Source organism: Sinohyriopsis cumingii, chromosome 2 (genome assembly GCF_028554795.1).
Source record: "Sinohyriopsis cumingii isolate HCF-2022 chromosome 2, ASM2855479v2, whole genome shotgun sequence".
Taxonomy (NCBI): Eukaryota; Metazoa; Mollusca; class Bivalvia; order Unionida; family Unionidae; genus Sinohyriopsis; species Sinohyriopsis cumingii.
Genome location: NC_142962.1, coordinates 5,882,014 through 5,904,037, shown reverse-complemented (window position 1 = coordinate 5,904,037; position 22,024 = coordinate 5,882,014). Strand labels below are relative to the sequence as shown.

At 33.5% G+C, this 22,024-nt stretch overlaps 1 protein-coding gene across 5 annotated transcripts in view; it reads left to right on the top strand.

The window, feature by feature from the left end:
* Positions 1 to 22,024, top strand: part of LOC149804282 (interferon-induced protein 44-like) — a 74,872-nt gene that overhangs the window by 36,955 nt on the left and 15,893 nt on the right. For all 5 annotated transcript variants that reach the window (XM_089938385.1, XM_089938366.1, XM_089938359.1 and 2 more), the window contains 5 exons: positions 503 to 1,058; positions 4,067 to 4,128; positions 12,603 to 12,800; positions 13,262 to 13,408; positions 16,467 to 16,638. In XM_089938385.1, coding sequence (XP_089794511.1) covers positions 527 to 1,058; positions 4,067 to 4,128; positions 12,603 to 12,800; positions 13,262 to 13,408; positions 16,467 to 16,638 — 1,111 coding nt within the window. In that variant the 5' untranslated portion in view covers positions 503 to 526. The remainder of the gene's footprint in view (positions 1 to 502; positions 1,059 to 4,066; positions 4,129 to 12,602; positions 12,801 to 13,261; positions 13,409 to 16,466; positions 16,639 to 22,024) is intronic.

The window sequence follows — 22,024 nt, the reverse complement described above, 5'->3', positions numbered from 1 at the left end:
AGTATTTTATGTTTAAAATTGTTATTATGCATCTACGCCACTTAAGACCCCAATATCAGAAATTTTAGCAAATGAGGCATTAACCCATATCGGTTCCAAAAACACTTTCACTAATCTTCGTGCCATTATAGTAGGAGTCACCTGTTTTCAGTTGCAAACATTATATACATTTACAAATATTTTATCATATACTTGGGACTGTTTATTGATATTCACAATTATGTCTAATTGGAAACATTTGGCCTCTAGTTAGTTATTGAAAAGTTAAAAACAGTACCCTTCAACGAACAGATCGCAAACCTTCATCTCAAGGCAATACAATAAATTCACATTAACAACTGCAAATTATGTTTAACGTTTAAGTGTCGAAATTCTTCAACTGCAAATTATGCTTAAAGTTTAAGTGTTGAAATACTTACTGTACCGTATGTGATACAGGATTATAACCAAAAGAACCCGCCTGCATAATTTATAAGGTAAATGCGTTCTTTTTTATTCTCAGTCCCCTTGGTAGTCCGAGGAAGAGATGGCAAAAAAGTTAACTAAGAAGGAGAGGAAGCAGTTGGAAACCTGGATAGGACAGGGTCCAAAGACATTCCAGTTGCTATATAGTATTCAAAGAGATGGGTGCTCCGCAGAAACCTTCCATCAGCGGTGTGACAACCAGGGATGCACAGTCACAATTATTTACAACACAAGCAACTCTGTATACGGGGGCTACACAACCAAGAGTTGGACAGCAACTAATACTTACGCATCCGATGATCGTGCTTTTCTATTCCAATTGAGATTAAATGGCATTGAAAAGTGCAACTCATTTCCAGTAAGCCCATCCTACACAACAAATGCGATTTACCCTTACAGTACATATGGCCCTACCTTTGGTGCCGGTCATACTCTGCATGCATTTAATGGCACAGTTTCAAAAACCGGATCCAGTTTTCTCCTTAATGGATACACACATTTTAACAATGGCTATTACTCGTGTAGCATTTCAGACGGTGACATTACCAACGGCCACATGAATGCATTTGACGTAGAGGTCTATAGAGTAATAGGTAAGACTGCCCAACTTGCTATTTTTTAGTTTTCTTTAGCTGTCCACGCACGACTAAATTTAATATTTTCTTATATATATTTCCAAAGATACTGCAGATTGCAGTTTTTTTTTATTGCTTTTAAACAAACGACGACGACAACAACTTTTCGTATAATTATTATAATCATTACTACTACTTCTTTCACTACTACCCTTCGGCTGCATCTAAGCCACATCATCTGTATGAACGGTACAAATTATGAAAGAAATTACAAACATTTTCTTACTTAGCGCATCATTGGCGTTTTTTCATTCTATTTTCATGCATATTTCGTCCTTTTGTTTTCAGTAAATACAGATTGTTTGAACTTGCTCCATTGAATGTAAATTAAGTTTAATTATTATGACAATGATTTCGACACAAATTTGCAATAGTTTACGCATTAGCCCACGATTACAACAACTTCATCAAAATAGTTATCATTTTGTTACTAATTCTTTGGTATCCATTTCTGTATCGCATCAATAAGAAAACACGAAAAGCTTAAAGAATCATGAATAGTGAAATGCCTTTCGCGTTTTGATCAAATAATTTCTCATTCATCTGTATTGACAATCATTTGATATACGCATTAACCGTCACATAATCTTTCAAAGATTTTACAATTTATTTAAAATGTTTTTTTTTTAAATCACGTTCATCTTTATTACCCATTATAGTTCTCCAAAAAGTCTCATTGGTCTTTTAATTTCATAACCTCTGCCGTATTTCTGCAATAACTTATTTTCTTTTCTTCTGAATTTGACCTAGTTTTGCAAATTTTCTTCTTCTTTATGATCATATTATTAAACTCTACACACGACACAAAAGCTTCACATTTACAATTCTAGGTAATTGCCTTTTATTATTTTAAAAGTTGTTACAAAATGATCTTGTCATTGGCAGTTTTAGATTAATTGTAAGAATAATTGCGTTGAGTAGACAAAAGTAACTTAAATATGCTTTATGTTCTATTGTGTGGTAAATATAAGATATTTTACTAATGTTTCACATCAATTCAGTTCATTGTTCCTGTTAAAACGTATTTCATTTAGAATAATTCCATTCAGTATTTCACACTTAATTCATGGGTTTTGTTGAGAAATCATAAATATTGCATAATTTATGAATAAAATAGCCACCTTTATAATAAATTCTAACACTTTTGTATAATTACATTTTGATGCATAATTTTTCTTGTGTTTAGTATTATGTAATTATTGCCCTTGCTTTGTTAATGTCATGATGATTCGTCGACCTGATGCATGTGATATGCTTTCACAGGGTTGCTTCTGAGACCAACATGACGAATGTCAATAGTAGACAATTCGACATTTAACCTAACAATTGGGTACAAATCAGAATCATTTATTCTGAATTGGGAAGTACGTTTTCGGTCTGTTAGTACGGCGAAGGATAATTTAACGTGACCTCATGAGGGGTGAATACATGACCTTGAGCGTAATATAATGACATTTTGGGCGACATATATTTATTGGGGAAATATACAATGAGATTAAATGTGATATTTTTACGTCAAGAAATGACCAAACGAGATTCTAAAACTGAAGTATAATAATACTTATTTTGTCATATTTTGATTCCTCCATGTGCGTTGAACGGCATGTTTATTCCTAACATACAAGGTAACTTGAGCAGTACGTTTTGATCTATGAAATAAATGTTTTATGCCTAATCCTTTTATTCGCGGTAAAATAACGTATTCATTGTCGATGCAACTATTTCCCAATCTATAATATACTGATACACATGAAATAGTAGATAAAGTACAGCCATTTTGTGAGCATAGTTTGAGAAGGACAATCAGACGTTGTTCTTAAACAATAAATACTACTACGAACAAACATGCCACTGCCCTAGATGGGGACCTTGACTTTTTCGTTAGTTTCAGATGAGATCATCATGCACAGCTGCTTCTTTATATTCAACAATACAATCATCTCGTCTGTTTATTTACATTATATTAATTGGTGCAGGTTGCTTGGTAGTTACCACTGTACGCGTGGGACAGCTTGATCACAATGGCCAAAGCACCTGATCAATTCAAAGCGAAACGGATCATTGTGCTATATGTTAGATTTGTAATTACTTTTATTTGTTTTAAACAAATGGAAATACTGACCTTAATTGACATCTTCACCTGTCGAGGTGCTCCACTGATCATCTTCAACATAACGACCATAATGAGCATTTAAATATGCTGCCTCTCAAGCTAGAGCAGAAAATGCAACAAACGCGGCACAGTGTATCATTAAAAGAAAGTTAACCTGAGAGCTCAGCTCTGTTGCAAAGCTATCAGTGGGTAAATACTCAGATGAGTAACATTATTGTACATGAGTGAATCTAAAGTGTGTCACATTCCCTAATTAAAGTGTGGCGAACTGCACTGACTTTACCGATTCCGAAGAGATTTCGCAATGCATGTTTACCTTGATAAAAAAATATGAAACTTTATTCTAATGCACTGTAACCTCCACGCAGTTAACGTGAGTATTCCTTATTACGCTCTTAAAATTCATCCGGTATGTATGGAGAACTTTAAAGAATGTTCTCCGCTTTGCTTTGAGTGAGAATTAAATATGATTTACCAGAATGTTACTGGTTTTGTTTTAATTCGATTACCATTTTTTCATGACACGTGATTTATTGTGTTGTTTATGTTAAAGGTTTCTTATGTTCAGATATTTTGTTTACAGTGTGGTCGAAATCAAACGGTGTTTGCTTTGTGCACGATTACCCAGTTATTGGTAAATAATAGATATCAGTATTTAACTAACAAATTCTGGTAAACTTAAGACAATTAAGCAACATAGTTCCCCCATAGCTCTTATGAGTGTCGTCTGTAATAACATTTTTAGCAAGTTGTAAAATAAAAGTTATCAAGGCAAGCGTTGTCGGTAAAGTTTTACAGTCGATTCCTTATTTCTTTGAAAGCCTTGTATTTCCATTCTTTTCTCTTCGTATAGATGGAGTAGATCCAGCTGATAGTGACGGACCATGGAGAAAGGCGCCACCTTTGAAACGAGAGGTAAGGCTTTGTAATGTTCTTAATAATAAGTAGTGTTCAAAATTCGATGTCTAAAAATTAAAGCAAATTTTAGACCAGCAAGGTCAAAGACCCAACCATTTTCTTTTTTCGAAAGGAGCATAGGCCACAATGTTCAAATAAGATAATCGTTTTTTAAAACGTTAGGAGATCAGTAATTTTTACGTTATAGTACGTTATTCCGAGCTTGGAGTATCACAAAAGTCGGATATTGATCTATCAATCCAAACAAAAGCTTGAAATTCGTTTTAATATAAATACAGTATGCATCTAAACTTGAGTTATTTTTTAAAATCTACTAGTTAAATTGAATAACCTTTGGCCCGGAGTGTCACATACGCAACTTATGAATTGATTAATCCAATAAAGTAATTAAATTCTCTTAGGAAAAAAGATGAAGCCAAGAAACAAACAACAACAAAAAAGAAACCAAAACACAAAAAAACCAACAAAAACAAACAATCAATCAAAACAAAATAAACTTCTGATTTTAGCAACTAAATGGACATCAGATTTAGAAGATGCAAAAAGGTACACATAAATTATGTCCTGCAAAACAGTTTAATAATCTAATTGATGAAGAAATATAAACGAATTTAAAAGTTTAGAGATATCAGATAAGATGATGAAAATAATCAGTTCTCATACAATTCATTAAATATTTCTAATATTGACACTTTAAAATTTGTCATTGTTTATTCAAATAGCAGATAAGAGCAAAGCGTGTTTTAATGTTTGGCTTAATCACTTAAACTGGCATATTGTTCAATGTCTTACTGGTCAGTAACTCACAGTAATCTGCCAGATTTAGTAAAATGAATTTATACGTTTCACGTCTACATATAAGTATAAAAACTATTGTTTAATTGTCAAGTAATGATATTTTATCATCAGCATTTTAATAAAACAGAATTATGTAGATCTAAGATAATTCAATACAATATGCGTTGCCAAGGACCTAGTCAGGCAACTAATACTTGTTACCAATAATGTGTGCATCCAGAATTGTTCTAGAGGCAATTACTTTGAGGAATATTAAACACTAAAACCAAACTGAAAGCTTTGATAAAGTGTTTTAACACATTTTGGCCTTCCCAATTCTGTCCAGTCTGAACAAAGGTCAAATTTTATGTCTGGAATTATCCAGGGAGTTATGTGTTAGTTAGGCATCCAGTAGTTTAAATCTTGTACATATCGCCTAACAAAATCAAGGGGCTTTGGAAAGATTTCATAAGCCTTTGAAGAATATGATTCGCTGATATTAATTTGATACAGCAAAAGATTGGGACAAAGGAATGGTTTTACTGTTTGTTGTTAGTGAATCAGTTCAATCATCATTAGGTATTAGTATTTTTGAACTAGTTTTTGGACATGCTGTCAATGGATCATCGAAGTTATTAGAAGAGAAACTTCTTTCAGCTGAAAATTCATTAAATAATATTTTGATTAAGTATCCCATTTCAAATATAAGTTTTCGAAGGCTTATGAAGTAGCAAGAACTAATCTTCGCTCTACAAATAAAAACTTAAAAATTAAGGTATGACCGAAACACAAAAGAAAGAAGTTTTCAGCATAGTGATAAAGATCTGGCTCTTGCTTCAAAATCCTCTTTAGTCTAAGTAGTATGGTCCTTATACAGTTGCGATGAATGTAAGTAACATCAGATATGTTATTACACTCCTGGGAGGAGATAAACAAAATTCTCATAGAAATGTGTTAAAGGAGTATGTTTATGGAGATGTTAGTCATTCATTCAATTTAGTTGTACCTGTCCCGCACAGTGAGGATTGAAATGATGACATGCAATCGGACTGGAATAACTTTGGTTCAACCAATCTTAAGAAGTTAGAAATATTGAACAATCTGGACCAGAAACTTTCACTTCTGAGCCATAAGAAAATAGTGAACTAAAACATTGTTTCAGCACATACAAATAAAATCTACCGAGACGTTTCAATTATTCATTCTACACCTGCCAAACAACATCCCTGCAGGATGAATCTTTTCAAACAGACAAAAGAAATTCAATATTTACTGGATACTTATTTCACAGAACGAAGTACCAGGAGTTCACCATGTATTCTTGTGCCGAAACCAGATAACACCTTCCGTATGTGTACTGACTATAGAAAAGTGACAATTATCACCAAAACAGATTCATTTGCAGTGCCAGTAATCGATGATTGCTTTAACTAAATTGGAAATGCAAAGTATGCCACCAGGATTGACCTATTGAAAGGAATTTGGCAAATTCCACCCACGGAAAGAGCAAACGAAATCTCGGCATTTGTAGATTCAAGAAATATAGAGTCATGCCGTTTGGTATGAAAAGGTTCTCCTTCAACATCCCAGCCTTTAATTAGCATCTGGTGAAGATAATTGTGATGCGTACGTACATCGATGATGTTACCTTCTACAACGATACCTGGTAAGGTCATTTGGAAACCATTAGGAAATTTATTGATAGACTCAGTGATGCAAAGTTAACGGTTAGTTTAGGCAAAAATGAATATTAACGTGCTTGTGTTACATTTTTATTATACTTTGTGGGAAATGATCAAGTGACACCTATAGAAGTTAAATGGAATTTTCGATTGGAATGATTAGTTTTCGAAATAATTATTATGCATCGTAGGTCACATGTGAATGTGTATAAATATAGATTTGATAAATAATCAATTCCTGCTTTAAGGTCACTGTTTTGAATAAACTTGTTAGTAGAGTCTACTGTGTTTTAATATATAATTCAAGAGAAATTTTTTATCTAAATATTCATTGGAATTACTATTTTATCATTGACTTTGAATTAACACATTATCTTGAATTATTGTAAACTTATTCAAAGACATTCTGGATTGCATCATTGAGGTATACCAGGATACTGAATACTTTTGGAATTCATTCGTAAGATTCTTTACTTATGGACTTGTAAAAGTCATTTAATATTGTCACTGTCTTAAATTTTCACATTGTCGTTTTATGAAACAAACTGTTTGTTAATTGTACTAAACTTGTTGATGTCGCTTCTTTATGTTACATAGATTCAGTCATAGAGTCGTAACAATCAGAGACCACTTTTGTTAAAAGTTTATATATAGAATGTGCTGGACCAAGGAAATTTCATTCTGAATGTACATCCTATTTAAAGTGGGTTTCGCTCATGCACGGATAATAAATAATGCATATTCCATTACATTATCCTTACTTATCTGTTTTTGTTGCACCATTTTTGATTGTTGCTTTTTGTTAACGTTTATAAATCATCATACTGTACAGTAAATGTACCCTCGTATATATTTCCATATGAACCAACACCAGATATATAACTTATTCATTCCTTATACTACGCTGTTTGAATCATCTTTTGTCAGCGTAAATTTTATGTATTTAAGTTCGAAGACAGTGGTTTTAATTTGCAATTCTGTAACTCTTTTGAAAATTGTAATTTAGTAATATTGTGTTTAAAATCAGCATTTGCATGCTTCATAATGTTCTGTAGAACAACCGGCTTTGTCGAAACTTTTACCTCGTCCAAACTTATAAACAAATAGGCATAATCTATAGATACCAAATTATTGTTTTCATGTTAAGCTCATGATATTTAAATATCTCCTTCCTCAGTTCTGTTTGCTTTAATATTATGAAGCTACTTGCTATCTTTTATAATCGGGAATAAATTTAAAACTATTTAGTGATATGAAGAAAAATAACTGCTGAATGTAATTATTAAATTTATATATGGCCCATCTGCGCGCTCTCTCTCTCCCTTTCTCTCTCTCTCTCTCTCTATCTTTCTCTCTCTGTGTGTCTCTCTCTGTGTGTCTTTCTCTATGTCTCTTATCTTGCAGTAGCATACATCAGAGAGAGAGAGAGAGAGAGAGAGAGAGAGAGAGAGAGAGAGAGAGGGATAGAGAGATTCGGTTAGATTGATTGTTAATTCAAATTAATATTTCTTATGTGCTTATTTTAATATTTTAATATCAATCCGCAGATGTATTTAATGCTGTGTTTGGATTTCGGAATTATTGCAATTACAAAGTGCTCATACCTACTTAGGAAACAGTTTGGGATATATCATGACTGTTGGTACTTCAACATGTTCAAGGCTGTTGGCACCTTTGGACTTTTGATTAAACTTCCGCATAATCAAGGATATTGGTACATCAGTACAATCAGGACTTAGAATTCATTTAAACACTATTCTTTTAGACTTGTGATAGAACGTTTGTGATTATATTGGATTTAGTTCATAATACCGTAAGTTCCTCTTAAATTTTCATTTGTTATAGTTTAAAGAATTTAGTTATTTGTTACTTTTTACAAAACGTATTAGTTTCGCTGTTTATATTACTTAGTTGGAGATAACACAACCATAGCAGATGAAACAAGACAGATATTAGTGTCTGATATTTCTTACAACCTTCATTTTTGCGTGTAAAGATAAAATATGAAATAAGTAATTACTGCCACTGATGTCAATAAAGAAACTATAGCTATTCTCTATTGTGAAGAAGGTCAAAAGTTCAATTAGTCAGATCATGTTTCCTATGGAGATGAATTCTTAGGATTTACTTGACTGATTGTTTTACATTCATCCTATGTATTTGATACAGTTAGAAGCTCGTTGAAACCGTAAATTTCATACTTCTACCTTGACCGTATTTTAATGCAAACAATTTGTAATGTATATTATTCGTGTTTTCTGAGTCTTTGACTATCAACATTTGTTCTCACAGTCACTTTGTTTTACCCATTTTATCATTACAGATAAAACATTTGGGTACAATTAATTAGATTGAATATGAATATAAAAAGGAACGGAAAAATAATTTATTTCATAGGATTGTTAGTAGCCTAAGTTTTACTTTCATGCAAAATAATTAGCCGCGAAGACCGCAGACAAGATGAATGTGACTTTAAATATTACAAAGGCAAACTGAGGAGAAAGATTTCGCACTTGATGAATCAATTAGTAGCGACTTACATCTCAAGAATAGCCCCAGTACCAGTCTTGCAAAATCAACTCATGCAGTGACTGTACAGTTTGTGCAAAGTTGTGTTCTTGCAGAAATATGTACTATTTTTGACCATGATAATTTCTGAAGATATCAAACGACCAAGTGAAAGTGTATTCTCTTGAACATTGTGGCAACGAAAGAGCTGACAGAATATAAAAATTACAAGATGCAGATTGATGAGAAATAAAGATTTTACATGTACAGGAATTGTTGAGACTAAGATTCACTACCTTATCCACTGTTTTTCAAACACAGCAAGCAGTAAACGAGATAGGAAATGAAAGTTCATTAGCTAAATTAACTAAAAATCAGCACGATGTATAGCCAGAAAGATAAATTATGAAATATATGCTTTGGAAAAACATGGAGAAAATACTGGAGGGCTATATGACGTTACCATCACTACTAAAACTTTTACATAGAATTAGAACACACAATTCATTAAAATGGCAGAGAAATCGAAACACCAGGGTATGGTTTTAGCACCGCATTTGCTGACTTAAGGAACGTGATAAAGACTAACAATATGTGCAAAATAAGATGCTATAACTGGATTACACACAAAGATAAATAAACTGCTGAATGAGTGGATTTTAATTTTGCTCTGCGAAGATAGAATGATTTGTCTATTGCACGTGATTTAAAAGATATAAACTTTACAATATGCTCCCTTTGAATGATTTTGCAGTAAGTTACATGCTAATGTTAACCAAATTTAAAACAGACACCAAAATAATATGTTGATTGTTAACTGGTTAAAATTGGCGGCTTGGTACTAGGTACTCTTGACGACATAGACAAAGAAGAAAATGAAAAAGAAAGGATTAAAACGGTTTGGAAACATTTACAATTTTGACAGCAATGCATATGCAAAGTACATAGATGCATTCAAATCTAAAATGTATAAATCACGTTCTGTACCAATTGTTAAAATTGATATAATATAACAGAAATAAAACAAAATCCTAGAAGTATTTGAAGCTAATTCACCATGGTAATGGGAGAAAGATTCATGCAATTTTACTTAGAAGGGATGATGATGAAAAGTAAATTGTTAAGTATAAAACGATTCACACCAAGACATGGATATACAGATGGTAATGATTTATGTGTGGTGTTAAGTGATGAAATTTCCGTTGTTAAAGACACGCATGAGAAAGATACATATTACTTAACATGGAAAAGATTAATAGACCTTTCCCAGCTTGAAACTACGCCCCAGAAAATAGGTTAAAAATAGAAATATATATAAACTTCTATCTGGAATCTAAGATTTTTAGCTTTAACTTAACGTCGATTTTTACATTGCATGGTAGATAAAGAATCAATGTTTTCCTTACACAGTATATCGTAAAAGAGCATATATAGCTTCACCGGGGTGCTGATATTCGGAATTTAAGGTAAACAAACGCATGCTATCTAGAAGAGATGGTTTCGTATCATTTGGATTGGTATGCAAAGAGAAACCTAATTTTTGGGATGTAAAAAAGTGACAGCAGTATCGAAATATGATAGTTATAACTAAGACGGTCCCATGAGTACCAATAGCTAAATGTCTAGCATTTGAAAGAAGCAAGTATATGTCCACTTTATTTCATCTGGAAGGAATTTAATATCCAAGGAAAAAAGGAAGGGTTAAATAGGATGGAATGCATGCCACTTACCCAACTGAATAGCTTTTAGTTCTAGACATTTTGAATTTTAAGTGTGTGTAATTGTTCAGAATTACAACTGTGCAATCGAAGATTTCAGAAATTTTGTTTCTTCCACAGCATTGACGCAAGTGTATTTTAAAAGAAACATGTATTCTTTAGTTTAAGACAAGAAATGCACCTTGCTTATTTACCTTATGATTATGTTGCTTTGTAAGTCTGATCGTTAAGTCAAATTTTACTTTCACAGAACCAAACTCACTTAACTTTTAATCATCTTTTTTAAAAATGGTTCAGTGCCAGTGAAATCTTAATTCTTGCCACTGTAAATTCTTTACTCATTTAAATATACCTTTCAAAACTTTGAGTCAATTAGTATGATGTATAAATATATCTTCAGGTGTGCTCCTTTTCAAAACACGTACTAAAAACCAAGCCATAACAAACCTTCAAGCCTACTTGCATAGATGAAACAACCAGTAACTAAAAACAACCAGTAACTAAAGATATACTATTACACGATCTCTGCAGCATTAGGCTGGAATCAATGACATCCTTCTAATCTTTATATAAAAATATCCCCCTTTCGGTATTTTATCTAGCTTTTTACCATTATCCTAAACGCTAGTGGTGCCTCTAAACCAATCACTCATCTAACTTACAGTTTTAAGGTGAAATTCTAGTGTGTTATATTGCAGAAAATAAAAGTCGACCATAAAAAGATTCTTTGTAAACTTTGCTCTTCATATATACCCTTTTCGATATTTTATTTCCAAAAATATTGAAATACAAACTTCTTGTAGCGAAAGGCACAACCACAACGCATCTAGATCACAAATATTTGGTAAGATATTCCAAGTGAAATACTTTTATTACTTTATTCAAAGTTTCATAGAATGCTCCAAGATGTATATTTAGTAACAGAAAACAGGTTTAATCTGTAACGGTAGGTCTCAGAACAGCCCTAACTTGACATTTCTCCAAAATTATAACTCCCTCCTCATAAACGTCGTTGCAAAATGTTAGAATGTTATTACGTATTAACACCTTCAAATTGCCTGAATTGCAAAGCCTTGGGAAATAATCCTCTTAGCAGTCTAATTTTCAAAATATCCTGAATTTGACAATTTTTTCAAGAATTTTCATCAGGAAAAAAGTCAGAGGACAATAACCCCTATTTACCATCAACAATAAATACTGTTTGGGCATGCTTAGTTTTAGCAAAGCCCTCTTACTTGTAAAGGAGGAGAGGCGGTGACAATGTGTTTCAAAATAGAACGGATTGAGGCAGCACGGTTTCCATAATATCGAGGCTCTTTGAAGAGCGAGGATACAGGACTTAACATACCTCAACTATTCTTAATTTAAGCTGGACTTTGTAAGGAACATGACTTACCCTATATATGGATAATGGAACAAAGAATCATGTATCCGATCGATTCATGTAGCTTCAAATGATTAATGTATGAAGGCTTGACTGCAATTGAACATACTGCAATAATATATGCTAACAATGAACTGTTACACAACACTGAACACATCAAGTTTTGTCACGGCATGAAAATATTTGTTTTTACATAGTGTACCCAAGATTAGTCTAATGTTTTCATATGCTTAAGTTTAATATATTTAGTTATACTACATAAAAGTAAACTATTATCTCGATCTGGTCAAATATATCTCAGCTGATGCAAGTTTTAATATTTATGACGAAATTTTGCTTTAGTAGTGCACTTAGATTGTTGTTTCGTTTGTATGATTGATTAAATTTCCTTCTGATAATCAGCATTTGCAACAACTGATGGAAAAGATAGAAAACTACTGTCCACCATCCGTCCTGCGTGTTTCCTATGCAAAGATTCTGATGATTGGTGCCGTTGGAGCTGGAAAGTCAAGTTTCTTTAACACCATAAATTCCATATTTAAAGGCCGAATCACTTATCAAGGATGTAGTGGCAGCGCTGAGCACAGCTTAACGTCGGTGGTGAGACTTTTTACTAGCTTCTTTATAAATTCCACAAAGAATTATCAGCAGCATAACAACCTCCTACACTCTACTCTAGCGTAACGTAGTATCACATTTTTTCCTATCTATTCTTGTGCTCTTTCTGGCAACCTTTATAATTACATTTTTTATGCGTGGTTGTTTTTTTATATGAGAGATCTCCATTTTAACGTGGGTCGAGACACAAATTGTTTATGTGTTACTTTCATGATTATTAAGGTCGAAATTCAACGGTAGCCTTAATTAGATCTGAGTTATAGGGTATACCATCAATGAGTATGAATTGAATATTTTTTATGAAATATTTAAGGCTGATGTAATATAAAAGACTTCATTAATGAGCTAATTTTAGGTTCTAGCAAGATTATTTAATGTTATAAATGTTACTTAGGGTTTATGAAATACAGTACTTTAGTTTTTGTCATCTACTTCGTCAACAGTACAGGCAGTACCAGGTAAAGTCTCTGAAAACAGGCAAGGAGCTGAAATTCCGCCTGTGCGACACGTGTGGGCTTGAAGAGAGTCTTGGTCCTGATCTAGCGGACCTAAATTTCCTTATAACAGGAAACATTCCAGACAGGTACCAGGTAAGTCTCGTATCGTTTCAACTAAATTTGTTCTGTTCTTTTCAATTAAGAATATACTACTAATATGACCATATAAATTTTTACACATTTTTAAAAAAAAAATTCACATTTTGAACAATTTTCTCTATCTACGTCACTGAACGTTATATTGTTATGTAAACAAAAGTAGTTCTACATCCTATGGCTAGTTACATTTTGCGCTTACGTTTTAGCTACGTTACGTATTTGAAAATATTGAATACTTAATAATTTTATAGTTTCCTTGACAGGTTTATGGTATAAAATAGGTACACGTTCTTTTCTATCTTATTTAATTGATTTTGATGAAAACCTATGACTTTTTGTACTACATCGAATCAATCATATAGAATCGAGAAATACCTTGAATGGAAGGGAAATGTGATTAGCTAATTTGCATGGATATCAAACTGTTTCGCTAAAATTAATATCAGTCAAATCAGGTTTTTGTCATTTCCTTGCAAATCAAAGAAAATGTTAAATAAATTGTCCTATAAATCTTTATTATTGTCTTTGATCCTGGAGGTTCCCAAACAAGCCTTGTACTTACATGTGTTCCCAAAATAAGTGAACCATGTTCTCTTCTTTCATTCTAAAGAAATCACACATGAATGGGCGATGGATGTATGTGCTTTTTTGTTGGCAAAGTGATGTATCTACTGCTCTATAGCAAAGTTTGCTTTAATTTATCAATCTAGCTTCCACGAAGTAATATATATATATATATCTGATTTGTACTATATTTACTTTCAAAACTCTTTTAGCGAAGTATTGGCTGTTTTTCTCTCCACTTTGTATATATATTGCTTTTGATCTAAGAATAACTCCTTTAATTTGCTCGTGATATATATTTCTCTTGTTCCTCGGTTATCTTATCTTTAAATCGCTATGTCACTTGGGTTATATTCATAGTCTAACTTTAATTTTACTCATTCCATTTTTTTCTATTTCCCCTCCAAGATTTTCATTCTCCATAATTCTTTTAATTAGTTTCTATTTTAGATCGAAATCAGTTGCCATGTTTTTTCTACAATTCCCTTAGCGTTATCTTTTACTGTATGTTGATATTCTTCATCAAAAAGAAGATTATTATTCAGTGGAAACTATCCTGGACAGTATCTATCTCTGAAAAGTCCGAAGTGAAATACTATCGGTCGAAAGTTTCGTACAGATAGATTTTGCTTTAGAAAATACTATTTATCAGTACATTGGAAAACAAGAAAACAATCTAACATAATAAAGGGAAAATTATTTCTGTAGTGAGATGCAGATCGTTTGTCCTCTTGATGTAATTATCTACCCCATATATCGATAAGAGTATATATTTCTGTAAATGTATTTAAACATCTTTGGTCTTTGTTTTTGTGTTCATGTTATCCCCTTTGTATATAAACTGCGATCGATTACTGTGTTAAAATCCCCACCAATAATACTTATTTTGGCAATACTTTACTTATATAGTGTTTGAATTCATTCATAAAACAAGATTAATCAGTATTTGTCCCATGAACGTTAACAAAAGTGATATTTAAATCTTTATTATTTCCTTGTTCTACGATTCAACAATTCAGCAGAACGATTTATCTTTAATTGAATTTTGAAATAAAAGAGAATCTCTCCCATTAACTAATCATACTAATATCGCTGAAAAATGCTTCAACGCTCCATTCATTTTTTTCAGAGATGCAATAAATCATTTATAAAGTACGTTTCTTAGTTTTCCCAATCCTTTTGCACCTAGAGTTCATCTCAATTATATTTTGCTCGTTATTGTTTGACAACGTAATCCTTATGTGGCAAGGCAAAAAAGAAAACAAAAAAGTGCAGGAAAGAGAAAGAGGAACGTGGAGGAATAAAAAAAAAGAACAGGCTATATGCGAATCTGCCCTATTGAATATAAAAAAATTCTAAAAGGAAACGGAGTGTTTACATAAATATGGAAAATCAGATTACTGTTTATATTTCCTAAGATGGAGAAAGACAGCAAAATATAGTTCTTTGTTTTGTCATTGTTGTTTAGGTTTGTTTTCCAAAATAAATACAGGGGGTTACTTTCCATATTGTTAAAATATTTTTACTTTCCATACCGTTAAGAAAATATTGTACCTCATAAGGGAAAAGGAATAAGGTCGTAAAAAGAGCTTTTTGAGCTAACGAAGAAAAGATGAACTGTGGCTGTTGAAATCGATATGTACATGTTTCCTAATTTTCTTGAAAGTTGCAAAATGCACCATTTGAACACGTAAACACTAAACATGTGTACGGTGCCGACAAATAATGCATCTTATGCAGTTATTTGATTGTTGCCTGGCGAAGACCTAACGTGCGGATAGTAACGACATTATGGCACTTAAGTACTCCTTAATCCCGCTCTTCAATAATAACGACATGTATGCGCTTATGCACTCGTCAGTTTCGCTCTTCATTAATAAAGACGTTAAGACACTTAGGTACAGCCTAATCCCGCTCTTCAATAATAACGACATTAAGGCACTGAAGAACTGCTCGTCATTAATAACGCAATTAAGGCACTTAAACACTTCATAATCCCGCTCTTTAATAATAACGACATGAAGGCACTAAAGTACTTCTCAATTCGCTCCTCAGTAATGACGACATTAAGTCACTTAAGTGCTCATCGATTCCCACTCTTCATAGACATTTATTAAATGATGACTTGGCACTCTCTTTTTGCGCGCTTTTTTCTGTGCGTAAGCGTTTTTTAAACAGAAGAATTTGATTCTCCTATCATCATGTTTGCATAAGCAAATGTGCCAAAAGTTTCCTTCTGTTGTACGATCTTTTTTCCATTTCTTATACCTTCTTTTACGTGTGTATGGTAGTTTCAGACACGTATACCCGTAACTTGTCGTGTCACTGCAGTCTTGTTTTAGGTTATGTGTATAGCTCCAAAGATAGCTTACAGATCTCTATCAACATTTGTATTAAAGTTTGTCATCAAGTTTTGCCTCTATTATTATCCATCTGACAATGTTATTCAGAAGTATCTTACCTATGTTTGCTTTCCTGTATTAAATAGTTCAACCCTTCTTCGCCGATCACGACAGATATACCGGGCTTCAATGACCGACCAGAACTCAAGGACAAGGTTCATTGTGCGGTTTTTGTGCTGGATGGAAGTACGGTAGATGTTTTTCCCCAGTCAGTTTTGGAAAAACTGAAACAGATTCAAATTCGGATGAATAAGATAGGTAAGAATAACATTTTACTTCTGCTTGAGTTCAACAATATAGACCTTAAAACTGCGGTGAGAGAAAGTGGGAAAATATTATATGCAAGACCATATAATTAATATCGGGTTTTATATCGACCGAATTAACATGTTTTTATTTTCATTAGTTATTTCTATTCTTTCGAACGAATTTTTTTTCCTCGCATAATCAAATCAATAAATAGGCTTGCTGATTAAAGTAACGATCGGCATTATAGCCTAGAGGCGAGGATGAATATGACCTATTTTGTTTTCGCTTGATAATGAAATTTGCCTACTGTTATATTATAAACATGTACCTCAGTAAAAGATATATATTGTTATTATATCATAGCCTTTATACTTTGAACAAGAGAAAATTACTCTTTATATTTTTAGCACCATGTTACATTCATTGATTTCATATAGAACTATAGACAATTCGATTTATATTTCAAAGACCCAACATATTTAAAGCTTTTATTCACGTGTTCTGCCCAGCCAATCGCAATACTTTCGCACCGGCTACACACAGATGGATTCTCTCTGCCATGGACTTTGGCGCAAGTTGAGCCAATTTCCTTCTTGGGTGCGGACGAGCAGCAGAGGAGGTGAACAGACACAATTTTAGGAGGGTTTATATTTTTTTTAAAGCTTCCTACGAAAATGAAAATACAAACGTTAATAACGTTAAACATCGGGGATGGTGAACAGTCCAAGCTTTAGAGCAGTACGTTTTTTAAACTAAATCTTCCTACAAAAATGAAAATACAAGCGTCAATAATTCTAAACCGAGACCTCTAACCGACCCGGCGGTCTCTCAGTCAAATTTTATCGAGACCTATGCGATATTGCGATCGAGGATCATGTAAATTTAGCGTGATAAATCCATGAGGAATCGCTTGCGCTTTTGAGAAGAAGTTTTTAAATTTAATCATATCCATGTCCCCTGAACATCAGGTCTGGTGGATGTTTCTTAGTTCCTGGATATCAGCACCATTAAAGACAACCAGAAGATTGGAGTTATCTATGAGAACTTTAGATATTTGCAGATATCGTTGAGTAACATATAATATCGGTGTTTTTTTGTCTACCTCGGGAAAATATCAGAGTTGGATTTGATTGTTTATCTATCATCACGTCATTGTATACTACGAGATTTTTAATGCTCCTGTTGAGATCATCTACCAATGGCGCATCGTTGATGTCGATGATAAAATCAATAATATCATTACCGTCCTCGTCCAACAATTTTGCATTTTCATTAAAATCTTTAAGTGCGTCGTAGCATCGCTGATCATCTACAAATGGTGCCACTAAATACAAGTTATCCCACTTGAGCCATCTCATCATCAGGTTAAGCAACAACTGCGTCTCAACAGACCTAGATTGACCTATGATAATTTCTCTGATAGAATTTGATAGCGCTGGATGATGTTTGATTGGCTCTTGCCTTCGTGTCGCTAAAAAATCAATGATATTCATCTTTGAGAAATATAATGAACACAATTAATTTATATTGTATTCGACGCAGAGCACCCACACCCACCACTGGATTAAAAACGACGAGGAATAAAAAGCAAGCATATACAGGCAAGTGTTTGAAATGTGGTAAAAAAAATACAAATTTATCTTTAATGAAATAGGCGGAGATATCGTTGCTTCACTGGGAAAATTACCAGGGACTCCAAGGGCTAAGTATCCTGGCGAGAAGCATCTTCTTGGATATAATTATTGTGGTCCTAGAACCTGATTTGATATTTTACTTGACGAGAAAAATCAACCAAGACCTAGAAAATATCCAGTAAACGCGCTTGACCAAGCGTGCCACGTTCATCATGTCACGTATAAAAATCCAGATCTACAACAATGACATATTGCAGACGTGAAATTGATTCACACTCTAAGATCTATAAAATTAACACTCTGAGAATCGCTTGCCAATTTTTGATATAAAATCTGCAATGAAAGGTACACTAGTGATAGGGGCTGGTAATTAATTATTGATATATATTGTATGGAATCGATTCATTATAGCCCAATATGATATTGCAGGGGTAGCGATTAGTAAACTTGCTGATGCAGCAGAAGTCGAACGTTCTGTTTCAGCAGATTGGTTATCACGACAGGCTAAAAAAATTCAGTACGCACATTTTGATATCAGCACTCCCAATGAAGTTCATCAGGTAGATATTTTTATTTTTACTTGCTGATGCTATTACAACTGGTAGACGTTATCAATCCGCTAGCGGATCACGCACATACAAGGATGCGTTGACTGTCATTAACGTTGCAAGAAGATATAAGGAAGTAGAACCACTATCAACAAAGACAGCAACTGAAGTGGCATCTGCGTTTTAACGAATATATCGACGAGGGCCCTTGCGATGGCCATAGTTACTATAGGTTGATGCTGACAAAGAATTGCTTGGTGCAGTAACATCTCCGATGAAACAACATGCCGTCAAAATCAGACGAAGGCAAACCACCATTCATCGCGATCAGGCAATTGTTGAGCAATATAATCGAACAATTGCTGAGCGATTGTTTGGACATCAGTATGCGAAGGAAATATTCACCGACCTTAAGTCCGGGGACAACGGATCTCGTGAATGGATGGCAAGACTACCAAGTGTGATAACTGCGATAACTAATGAAATTCCTCGTGTTCCTCGTGGAATTTCTATGACTTCCATCGAAGCAATCTCGATAAAGCACATACCAGTGACCGCTCGTGAGCGGAATCAGCATGACTTTTTCAAAACAGTACTAGGTAATGTAACTGTCAGATATTTAAGAGCCGGGGGAGCTTGAGTGAGGGGGTAAAAAAGGAGCAACTGACCCAGTCTGGAGTGTAACCACGCATAAAATCTGGCGAGTCGGTGAGTCGGAGTTAGTACAATCATGTCAAAATTCCATGAACCATGGTTCCGGAATAATTCAATCGCATGTGCTTTTTACCAGAACTGACAGGTCCGTTGAGATAAACGATTTTATGTCTAGCTAAGTGATCATATACTGATGGTGCTGATAATGGATGTGACATTCGACTATTTTTATATCTCCTCATATCTATAATCAGCAGATTCATAATAAATGAATATTTTTTTTCTCTTTTTATCCTCCATTTGCCCTTGATGCATCAACGCCGATATGTAATTCATTTAGCAAACATGCCTTTGTTTTACTGATGTAAAATGAATCTATGGCAACTCTATCCGCGGTATCATAAAATCTGTTTATCATCGATAATAAGTTTATCGAAATATACACTAACATCGAAGATCTTAAATGAGTAAACTGTGGTGAGTCGCCATAAATGTAGCTCACAATTGTTCCTAAATTTACTCCTTCTGATAAGTTAACATTATTTCGATTTATTAATATATTTATCTATGTTGTATCAGCAATTATAAAATCGAGCTCAGCATCGTCTACAATTAATCTTATACAATGTCGTTTATGAGCATATGATCCTCCTTGTCTAAATTTTCCAATCATTTTTCTGCCAAGATCTTTTGCAAGTTTAATTTCATAGTCCCTGATATCGTAATTAATATCTTCTTTGAGAACAGAGTTCTGAACAGGACGTTTTGGTAGCCAGAATTGTTCTTGGGGACGATACGATATTATTGCTTCACTCACTGTTAACGATATCAATAAGTTTGCATTAAGCATATATCGTAATAAAATTATTGGAGTCCAACTACGTTTATTAAAATGACGACCAATCCAAGCAGCGACAACCGGATGAAGTTTTTCCGATGCAAACTCGAATGACTCAATACATGCAAATCCAGTTAAGACAAAGTCTGGCAAGGGTGCATTTATCGCAACTCGAGTCATCTCGTGTGTTGGATATCCAAATCTTTTGAAATACTCGGAACATTCTCTCATTCCAAGAAAACTTCAGGATAACATGCAACCATATCAAATGTGATAATATCCTTATAATGTTATTTAGTATTCCACAATCTGCGGTGTCCGTATTGGACACAATTGCGTTGTATATCTGCAAGAAACTCCAACTTTGTTGGCCTCCATGAATTTTACTTCTGAGCAAACTGAGCAGCAACTGACAGAACGGTAAAGCAAAGACTGAGTAATCGTTCAATACTATCTCTGTCATTTCACCATGAAAAGATTCTGTACGATAAATGTGTCAATTAGGCCGTACAAACTGATCATAATAGCTATACTCGGAACAACCACACGAATACAGGGCAAATCTTACTGATATTCCTGATAAAATCGAACATATCACCGCCATAAAATTTAACAGTTCGAGTTCATGGAAATAATGTTACGTCCGACGTCCACGCGTGAGCTGTATGATCAACGATCTCTACCGAAACACCTTTTGATTTTATATTTTGATTCGTTAGTGTTTTCACTGTTATTGGAAATGTTAATTTCCTTTGCAACTCAGCAACGTCTCTAATCGTAGACCATTTGGTGAGGACTTCATGCCCTACTTGTAGTTGTGTTGTACTGTATTCTTTTTATTTATTTATGTTTTTCCATTAGTAATATATATATATATATATATATATATATATATATATATATATATATATATATATATATACACACACATTATTATTCTTTTTTTAAATTGAATATATTATAGAAATCTATTCAAGGCATTCGTCGTCTTCTAGGATGAAAGTTTCTCATCTTGGATTCTTCTCTCTTTTGCCTTTTTATTGCTCTCCTTCTTCTGTCTTTGTTTTTTTCCCCTCATCTGTTGATGTTGACTTTTTATTCTGTTGTTTCTTCCTGTGGTTGATTTGTCGTTATCTCAATACACGTCATGTTTTCTGCGCAATCATCGTAGTCTTCCAAATATTTTTGTATTTGTTTATCAATTCGGCATGGTTGTAATGGTCGCATTTCTCTGTTTTAGTGTCATTTTGCTACCCTGATTCTCTTTGTTCTTTGCTCTTGATTTTCAAAATTGTGTTCTGTTTACCCAACTGTACTTGTTTCATTTGTTTCTCTTGAACCGCTATTGGTTTTTGTATTTTCCCTTGTTCATGTTTTTGGACTTGTTTCTGTTCTGTTTTTGTTGCTGTTCACGTTATTGTTATAGGCTGTTGATTTCTTGCTTTTTATTTTGTTTTTGTCGCTCGGTGTCTTGTTTCTGTTTTTCTTGATGCTGTTGCTGCTGTTTTTGTTGTTTCCCTTGTTCCAAATTTTGCATAACTTCGTGAATTTGTTGGTTCTGTTTTACTACTTGTTTTTGATTTTCTTTTTGGGGTTGTTGCTATTGTTCTTTTTTCTGTTGTATCTTGACGTTGTTGTTGTTATTCTTGTTGTCTGTCTGTTTGGGGAATTTCATTTCTCCCAGGTTGAGTTTCTACTAGATTGATGGGGAATTTATGATG